Below are 10378 nucleotides of genomic sequence, written 5' to 3' on the forward strand. Positions count from 1 at the left end.
TTTCAACAAGGCAATTACCCTAAACATCTAAGACAACACAAGAATGGCTTAAAGACAACTCTGTGAATGTCCTTGAGTGGCCCAGCCAGAGCCCTGACTTGAACCCAACTAAGCATCTCTGAAGATACCTGAAACTAGCAGTCATTCAATGGTCCCCATGCAACCTGACGGAGCTTGAGAGGATCTGCAGAGAAGAATGACAGAAAATCTCCAAATCCAGGTGTGCAAACCTTGTAGCCTCATACCCATTTTGGGACTGCAAAGCCAGGCTGGAGGTAGGAACCAATGCTCATAAGCAAGAGTTAAGCATATTAAACCATTGGATATCCGCTCCAATGGTATAATAACAGCGACTCTCTGCCTTTTATGTGCTGTTCTCGGCAGCAATAAACATGGCATATTCCAGACCGAACGACCATGTAATGTGTGTGAGTTGTCCTGAGAGCTGTGCAGCTTACTCCCCACTACCGCTTAACCCCTTCAGCCACAATGACCATACCTGTATGTCATTGTGGCTGAGTAAATGCATGGAGCAGGCTACTGCTCTGAGCACCCGACCGCAAAGACAAAGATCGTGATGGCGCTGAACCTGGTCATTTAACCCCTCAAATCACACTGTCAATAGGTATTGCAACATTTGTGGGGTTATGCAGAGGAAGGGACTCCCTTGCAATTTGAGCCATCACAGTGAAATTGCGGGGCTCTGGTCGGTTACCATGACAGTCTGGGGCTTGCTGAAGGTTCTCAGGGCTGTCATGGCTACCTGCCTGTTAAATCATGCATGAGGCATGGCTCAACAGGCAGAGTGTCAGAACTCTAAAGACCAGAGAGCAACGACCTTCCGCACACTAACTGTTCTGAAACTTCATTTCCCAGAATGCATCATTTCCCCAAAAATGCTGAGCAAGTGTGCATGCTGGAAGTTGTAGTTTCACAGCAGCTAGAATGCTGAAGGTTGTTAACCACTGCCATTGACCATAATAGTTTTCCATTATTGTCTAGAGAACAAGTGATCGGAAGATTGCAGGTTCCAGCCCTCTAAGGGGCTAAATGTGATTTATGATAAAAAAATAAAATAAAAATGGGTATTGCAAAGTCTGAAATTGCCTGAACTATTAAAATATTTAAATATTTTTTCTGTGCAGTGTAATGGCGAAAAAATAAAAGCCATTTTTTTGTTCACCTTGTCCCTCTAAAAAAAAATTTAATCTAAAGTGATCAAAAAGGCATTTTTTTTTTTTTTAAGTACTAAAACAAAATAAAACCTGTATAAACTTAGCATTGCTGTAATCGTATTGACCCGCAGAATAAGGACGTCATGTCATTTTTATCGCACAGTGAAAGCCGTAATATCAAAACCCTTAAAAACCTTGTTGGAGGTGGGGGTTTTTTGTTTGTTTTTTAATACACACAGAACTTTTCCCTGATTTTCTAATACAAGACATGGTACATCAAATTGTGCCATCCAAAAAAATATATATAAATAAAAAATCCCGCAGAAATACGAGCTCGTATGGCTGTATGAACGGGAGATTAAAAAGCTATGACTATTGAAATGTAAGTAGTAAAAATAACTAAATTGGACCTGGCCCTTAAGGTTAAGAACACATACACACTACTGGTCAGCCATGTGGCCTTCAAAAAAAAGTCAGCATGCCTTTTTCAGCCGCTGAACATGATTCAGAGCATTAGTTTTGGAGAATCTTACGTGAATGTTAATAATTGTTACTTCTCCATTTATACTGAACAGGGGGAATTAAATGGTAAAAGGGGATTTGTACCATCCAATTACTTGGAAGTCTCACCGACTCAGGCTCCCGAATCAAAATGTCCAGGAATAGTCCATAAAAAAGGTGAAAAAGAGGTGAGAATTTTGTCAGGTGTAACTGTCTGAATAACTTATTTCTGATTAATGCAGTTTGTATCAGATAGATTATGTGATGCAGCAAAATACTGGTCGGCCAAGAAGTGGACAGCTTGGAGATGTGAAGTAGTCACAGTGTACCTTTCTGTTAATAGTAGAAGTTACCTATTTTATAAACTATTAGTTATGATGATGGTATTTTAAGCACAAGTCTGCAGCATTTGTCCTTTGGTGTAATGGTGCTGCTTTCAGTATAATTGATGTTATCTTTTTGTCTGTGCCTGTATATGTCATTCTTGGGATCAACAGAGGTTGAGAAGAAGAACCAAGTGATAGATTTAGACAGAAAGGGACAGACACACATGTAAGTGAGAACGCCTTTCCCAGCACCAGTAGAGTAAACCTATTATGCACTCCTTTCCCATCTCTTCTGTAGATAACGTAGTCACACCTATGTTTTCCTGTAAGTGTCCAAATGACTACTGTAACACAGTGCTTTCAAAAAATGTACTTAAATGGGTTGTCCCACAATGGACATTAATCATCTGTCCACAAGGATGGGTTTTAAATGTGCGATCACTGGGGCCCCTCTGCTGGGACTCGCACAGAAAGCTAGAGTAGGGTTCCAAAACCCCCTATGCCTCCTCACTGCACAACCGCAGTGATGAGGTGGAATGGGATGATCATCATAGTCTATGGGGTTGTTGGAAACGGCCATGGGTTGTACTCTGCTGTTTGTCAGTCCCATAGACTTCTTATGGAACAGCACCACAGATACTCGACCACTGCTTCATTCAGACTTCTCACTGTGATTGTGTAGGAGGAACAGGTGACTCAGGACCTGTTTTAGTGATTGTGGGGCCCCAGCAATCAGACATTTAGAACCTATCCACAAACATGTCCATTGTGAGACAACCCCCAGTAATGGCCTACTAAATGGTAGAGTAAAAAAAAGTTTTTTCCCCATTTCTAACTGATAGAAGAATGGTCCCTGTGTGACCTTGTATTTTTTTTGTGTTTTGCCTTGTGTCATGTATAGAAGAAAATTCAAACTAATTCAAGTTGGCAAGTCTTATATATATATAATTTTTTTTTTCTATACATTTATTTTAGAAAAGCAACAAAAAATAGTTTCCAGTCTATTCTATTATTTTCAGTAATTAATTTAACCTAGAACTAGTGCATTCAATAAAAGTATGCATAAGGTAAGTTTCACACCAGCGCTGAAATGATAAAGGTAGACATCCTGCTGGAGTTCATAGTATTTGGCATAGCCAGATACTGCCTTTCCCTGCCAGAGACCATTGATTATAATGGTACCCAGCAGAGATCAGGCCTGTTTCCGGCATCAGTGCCTGCGATTTAGCTGGACAAAAAATCAGCTTGCAGTGGTCCGGCCGAATCTCGCCACTCAGAAACGGGCCTGATCCCCGCCGGGTCCCATTATAGTTAACAGGGACTGGTGGTGCTCCGGCCCCTTTCGGCAATACCAGATGCAATGAACTCGGCAAGCTGTTCCTCTGCTAGAATATCCTGCAGGATCATTTTAGCGCTAGTATGAAGCTAGCTCAAGTAACTTTCTGTAGATACATGTAGTAACCGCATTGGTTATTTACTACCTCTGCACAATTTTCTATATATTAATTATGTTTTTGCTTTTTATTTTTTATTTTTTTGTAGTTTAGTCTTAATTCGGCCATTGACCAGCCAAGCTTAATTCCCAACGAACTCCATGAGCAACCAGTCGAACTCAAGGAGAATTCAGAACAAGTAGATTTGCATCAAGGGATCGCCTCCACTAAGAAAAAAAAAAGCTTCTTCTCAAAAGGGAGAAAATTGTTTAAAAAGCTGGGGTCTTCTGGAAAGAACTTGTAAATTTGGCCTGGTCTGTCCAAGCTGTCATACAGCAATAATACTACTTCATGATGTGGATGCTTTTATCGGTCAGTGTCCCATCTGCTGGCCCTGTCTGGTATTGGTCAGCATTGCCACTCGTAAATAGTATTTATCGTTAAACTGCTTGTGAGAAGTTTCTTGGTGTCTGTGACAGCAAGAGATCACTATGAATGTACATGGATAGTGTCTAAATTCATTGTAAGAACAGGAAACAGACTGTTACTGATAACACTAAGAACTACAAAGGGGAACCAAAAGCCTGGATTTTGCAAGCTTTCCTGTGCTATGTACCATACGTAACTGGTTCCCTGGGCTCATCACTTGTGCACTTGATAAGCGACCATGTCTTAGGACAGCAAGGAATGTTTGCACTGCGTTTTCTCCTTAACTTTTATGCTACGTCTTGGAAAATTTGTGCAGAAAGTATTATTTCTGCTATAACTGCTCATCCCCATACAGGAAAGAACAAACGCCAAACTAGAGACCTCAGAGAGACTTGATAGCGCTTATCCATTTTCAAGGAAAATAGCTTATGTTATGTTATGTTGTGTGCATGTTGGAAACAGAATGTTCCTTTGCCTTATTTTAATATATATTTTTTGTTTGTTTTTTTAACTTGTTTACAAAAAAAATCCTATCTGCTCTGAGCAGAGAATGACGGTGTTGGTTTGAAGGCAGAAGTTTGTATACATAGCCACTCGGAGAGCATCTTATTCCATCTTGTCGTTATGCTCCTCTCCTGTTATCGGAGCCATCTTGGTGTACTCGTGACCAGCATTTTGATGCTTTCTGTGTTAAAGTTATTTATTTTGCATGTTTGAAGCAGAAAAGAAGTAAAATTGTTTAAATGTTTGGGATAATAACTCCCATGAATTGTTCTGAGACTTTACTTGACACCCCTCGATCGGTGTTGCTACGAGTTCATTGTTTACAAACGCAAATACATTTTAATATAATAAAGTTTATTTTCACTATGCCAGTCTCTTCTATTATTCATAATGGTTTCCTTATATTCAAACACATATTTAAAGGGAACCTGTCACATTGAAGATGGTGTCTGAGCTGCAGGCAGCATGTTATAGAGCAGGAGGAGCTGAGAAGATTGATATATAGTTTTATGGGAAAAGATTCAGTATAACTTGTTTATATACAGTATATAGCATTCAAATTCCTGCTTCTGGGCTTTGAAGTCAAGGAGGTGGTCCTATCAGTGATTGACAGGCTTCCCTCTATGACTGTTCATACAGAGTAAGATGTCAATGACGGTTAGGTCTGCCTCACTTCAGAGCCCAAAATAAGAAGGAATCTACATCAATAAAATACAAGTTATACTGAATCCAACAAAACTATATATCATTCTGCTTGGTTCCTCCTGCTTTATACCATGCTGCTGGTAGATTACACTGCATTTTCATGGTGACAATGTTCCCTTAAAGGGAGTGCCTTTTTGGGCAATGTCATATAGAAGATATGAAGACATATAGACATTTCAGCAAGGTGTATGTGCTTTATGACAACTGAAATAAATGTAGGTCAACTGACAGAGAAATTTCATTACATGTACAATAAAGTGTCCCATTGTCTGTGACGCCCCTTTGGTCATGCGATCAGTTATTAAGTAGTTATGAACATTTTCCCTTCTGTGACTGTCACGGTAGGGAGCAGTGAACCTATAACCTTGCACAATCTACCCTAGGCAGCAGCCTACAACTGATCGACAGTCCCTTCTTAGATAAGTGTGGGGCCTATAAGGAAGAAAGAACCTAGTGACAGATCAACAGCCACAGTGGAACCAGCTAGTTGGGTCAAACCAAGAGAGACCAATAAAAAAACATATCAGAACCAGTAAGGCCTCTTTCACACGAGCGTGACAGATTAGGGCCGGATGCGTTCAGGGAAATCTCATACTGCAAGTTCAGTCAGTTTTTTTCTGTGATTGCGTTCAATTGTTCCGTTTTTTCCACGCAGGTACAATGCGTTTTGATGTGTTTTTCACGCGCGTGATAAAAAACTGAAGGTTTGCATACATCTCCTAGCAACCATTAGTGAAAAACACATTGTATCTGCACTTGCTTCCGGATGCAATGCGTTTTTCACTAAAGCCTCATTCACTTCTATGGGGCCAGGGCTGCGTGAATAATGCTGAATATAGAACGTTGCGTTTTTCACGCAACGAGGAACTGATAGGTTGAAAACTCGCTTGTGTGAAAGGGTCAAAACCAGAAGAGCAAATCATAAGCAATACCAAGCCAGAACCAGGAGAACTGCCAAATCGCCAGCCAAGAATCAAAGGTCAAGGTCCAAGCAGGGTCCGAAAATCAGGATAAGAGGAGAAAATGCTAGTGATGAATCCAAGAAGACACCACTCGCAGGCAACCTGTGGCCAGCAGGTCGCCTGTTTAAATAGTCCGTCCTTCCTGGTCATGTGAACATGTCCTGTGTCAAATGACTGATGTCAGCGCACTGGATGTGTCAGTGGCACTTCTTGCACGCAGAAGTACAGCTGCTTCATCCTGGAAACTAAGGGCACAGGCCGGCCTTGATAGATCTTAATCAGATCCGCACCTTCTAATTGTGCAGTTAGTTATTCATTATATAATACATACCATACATATTATTGTCCCTTTCAGGGGCGGACCTGCCATAGGCCCTACAGGGAATTTTCTTGATGGATACCTGTAATATTACACTCCAGAAATACATCCAGGCCCCTTTTTGAACTCTTTTTTTAGTCAACTCACCATCACCATCTCCTCAGGCAGAGAGTTCCATAATCTCACTGCTCATACTGTAAAAAGAATCATCTATGTTTGTTAACAAACCTTCTTTCCTGCAGACGCAGAGGATGTCCCCTCATCAGAGTCATAGTCCTGGGGATAAATAGATGATGGGAGAGATCTCTGTACTGACCCCTGGTCAGTGCAGATAGTATCTTGGAATCAAATCATCCCCAAGACTAAGTTCAAGCCTTGGATCCCTTTTGGTCCTACAACAAACTATGAGGGAGATTTATTAAAACTGGTACAAAGTAGAACTGGCTTAGTACCTATAGCAACTAATCAGATTCCACCTTTCATTTTCTATAGGAGCTCTTAAAATTGTAAAGTCTATGATTGGCTGCTATGGGCAACTAAGCCAGTTCTCCTTTATCACAGCTTTGAAAAATGTATTAATCCTGTTTAAAATGTAGACCGAAGTCTAAAGATGCACCAACTTTATCACAGTGTCTCCAGTAATATGATAACTAGTGTTGATTGAGCACCGTAGTGCTCAGGCCGAACACATCGGGATGCTCGGGTGCTCGACCGAGCACCCAGGTATAATGGAATTAAATGGGAGAACCCAAGCATTAAACCAGGTACCCCCTGCACTGAAGAGGGGAGGGTGCCTGATTCATAGGAAAATGGCAGAAATTGTTGGTAACACCGAAATGGTTCTGTAACAGCATGTGGAGGATGTATGGATGCATCTTGGACTCGCGTGTTGCCGCTGGGAACTATGTTGTCCGAATAGTACGCCGATTTTACATAATGACAATAATATGCACAAGACCAAGGGGGAAAAAAATCTATTTTTAGAGAAAAAATTGATAGAAAACATTATTTTCTGAATATTTACTTGTATATAAAGTGCAAGTGCTGCCAAAGGAAGAGGCACTCCCATACACATAAAGGAGGGCATCATACTGTCACAACCATACAGCTGAGAAGCTCTGACAGAAGCCTTTCAGAACCTCCTCCTTGAGTTTTCTTTGTTTTGAATTTCAGTTCCTAATCTCGTTAGCCTCTCTCAGCTGTCATGTAGTTGGACTGATTGCATCCTTTTAAATTCCTCCCCATAATGCATTAGTGTGCGGCTTATACAACTTCCTGGAGTGTGTGTGCATGCTGATCCTATCTTCCAGCCTGCTACAAGTTAAGTGCTATACATTTATTTGTGATTTTCTGTTTGCTGGATCCCAGGTGACCCTGACTCCCTCAGTGTCTAGTGTAGGGAGCCGGTGGTCGTGTCCCCTCACTATTGTAGGGTGTTGTGACTATAAATAACAATACAGGACTCTTAAGATGCCCTGTTATTGGAATGAGTAAAAAAAAAATTACAGGGAATGTCGCTGCAGTATTTTAGTGTGCCGAGCATAGCGATGCTCGAGCCGAACAGGTATTCGACCGAGCATGCTCCCTCAACACTAATGAGGAAACGTTATACAGGAGAGGAACTGCTGCCGCTTTGTTGACTCTAGATAATTCTGCCTGAGCGCACGTCCCAGTCACGTCCACAATCCATTTGGATATCTTCCCTATCAACTTTCGATGTTCTTTTATGCGCCTAACATGGTGACCACCAGTAACGGGGACTAATTTTTTTCGATTTCGGAGAGGGCGCCTGATAAACGGCTACTACTTCAAAGCAAGGCAGCATGAGTTGCGGGCCTGCAGGTGAGCTGACCCTGTAAAAGATTTTAGGTGCGGGCCTGCTGGTGAGCTGAGGTGGGACCGACAAACCTAACTTGATTTTGATGACTGCATTAATCTATAGGTGACCGTGATACAGCTCCACAGATTCTTTCCATCTCCATATTTCTCAACAATCTGTGGCCTTAGTCTTTTATCCAGACTCAGTCATTGTGCCACTATGTGGCCTCCTCATGCTGCCATCTCCACACCATGTCACCTTGCCACTCATTTTTATCACCATGCTGATGCTGCTTAAAGGGGTTGTCTTGGTTCAGAGCTGAACCCGGACATCCCACTATTTTCACCCCGGCAGCCCCCCTGACATGAGCATCGGAGCAGTTCATGCTCTGATGCTCTCCTTTGCCCTGCGCTAAATCGCGCAGGGCAAAGGCATTTTTCAGAGATCCAGGGACGTACCGGGCTCTCCATGGGGCTGGCAGGAAGCCCGGTGACATCACCGGCACTGATGGGCGGGATTTACCGCTGCCCTAGCCAGCAAAACGGCTTGGGCAGAGCTAAAGCCCACCCATCAGAGCCGGTGACGTCACCGAACACACTGCCAGGGGAAGTTTCCGCCCAGCAGTGTGTTATTGAATACAAAAGAGACCTTGCCCTGCGCGATTTAGCGCAGGGCAAGGGATTGCATCGGAGCATGAGATGCTCTGATGCTAGCCTCGGGGGCTGCCTGGGTGAAAATAAGGGTATGTCCGGGTTCAGCTCTAAGCTCGGACAACCCCTTTAAAAGGCCTTAAAGTAATCACCAGGCCCACAATTTAATTAAGGTTTTGGAATCGATAAACCCAACTGTATTAGTGGCGTAGCTAGAAATGACTTGGGGCCCCACAGCAAATTTTTGAATGGGGCTCCATCCCCCAGTAATTTTTTATCGACCCCCTTCCTTTCATGCCGCCCCCATTCCTGTGGCTAGTAAAGATCGCTCTCTCAGACCAGGGCAGCTGTTCCATCCGTTTTATACACTGTCTATGCTGTCACTGTATATAATTTCATTGTGGAATACTGTTGAGAGGGCCCTGACCAAATCCTTTAGTCTCTCCTCCTCCTGGATGGGCCCCAAAGCTGCATCTTCCCCTGCTTCCCCTATAGCTACGCCCCTGGTCTGCATTAATCTGCAGGTGACCGTGATACAGCTCCACAGATTCTTTCATCTGCATCTTTCTAAGCAATCTGTGGCCTTAGTCTTTTATTCAGACTCAATTATTGTGCCACTATGTGGCCTCCTCATGCTGCCATCTCCATACCATGTCACCTTGCCACTCATTTTTATCACTATGGTGCTGCTGATGCTGCTTAAAAGGCCTTAAAGTGATCACTAGGCCCACAATCTTTCTTTCTTTCAAATCTTTGTTTATTGATGCATAGCAGAAGTACAGGGTATGCATTCAGATTGTACATACACAGCACAGTAATAGAAGATCTTATAAGCAGAATTACATCCCTGTTTGACAAAAGCCTGATTCCATCGTGCAGGCTATAAGCGCACCATTTAAACATAAACCAATAAAGTAAAAATAAACAGTAAACTAGGTACAAGTCGTGGAACACATATGAAGGGCAAGACAGAATCGCTGCAACTGGTTTGGCGAGTTGGATGCAGATGAGCGAGTTCCCTAAAACATGCAGTTGGGTTACCATAAAATGAGATTATTATGTTAAGGAGCTAAATAAATGGAGCTGGTCTGGGGGTCGTGGCAATCGGAGAGGGCTTTACCATGCGTGGAGGGATATCAAGCAAGTTATCTCACCCACTGGAGCTACACCAGTCAAACCAAGGAGCCCATATTTTAAGGTATTTATCGTGGGTAAAGGTTTCCCAACTGGTTAACTATTCAAATCTACATACCTCTCTTACTTCATCTATCCACTCCCCTCTAGACGGAGGGACCGTCGATAGCCAATGTCGTGGAACAAGGATCTTGGCTGCGGCTATTAGGTGAGAGACTAATGAAATTTTGGAAAGAGGGTAGTCTTTAGTTGGCAGATTCAGTAGTACAATCCTGGGAGTTAAAGGAGTACCTATGGAGCAAACATCCTGGATGTCCTTCAACACTATTTCCCAAAACGCTGCAATCTCCGGGCATGTCCACCACAAGTGGTAAGCCGTACCTAGATCCCCACTGCATCTGCAGCAATATGGGGAATATGT

The 10378-nt window shown here is 42.6% G+C and overlaps 1 protein-coding gene across 1 annotated transcript in view; it reads left to right on the forward strand.

The window, feature by feature from the left end:
- TSPOAP1 (TSPO associated protein 1) overlaps positions 1-4628 on the forward strand; it is a 196261-nt gene extending 191633 nt beyond the window's left edge. The window contains 3 exon segments of the mRNA XM_044285794.1: positions 1751-1864; positions 2174-2228; positions 3545-4628. Of these exon segments, the coding sequence (XP_044141729.1) occupies positions 1751-1864; positions 2174-2197 (138 nt within the window). The 3' untranslated portion in view covers positions 2198-2228; positions 3545-4628.
- Positions 4629-10378: the final 5750 nt, after the last annotated feature.

This window comes from Bufo gargarizans, chromosome 3, assembly GCF_014858855.1.
Source record: "Bufo gargarizans isolate SCDJY-AF-19 chromosome 3, ASM1485885v1, whole genome shotgun sequence".
Classification (NCBI taxonomy): domain Eukaryota; kingdom Metazoa; phylum Chordata; class Amphibia; order Anura; family Bufonidae; genus Bufo; species Bufo gargarizans.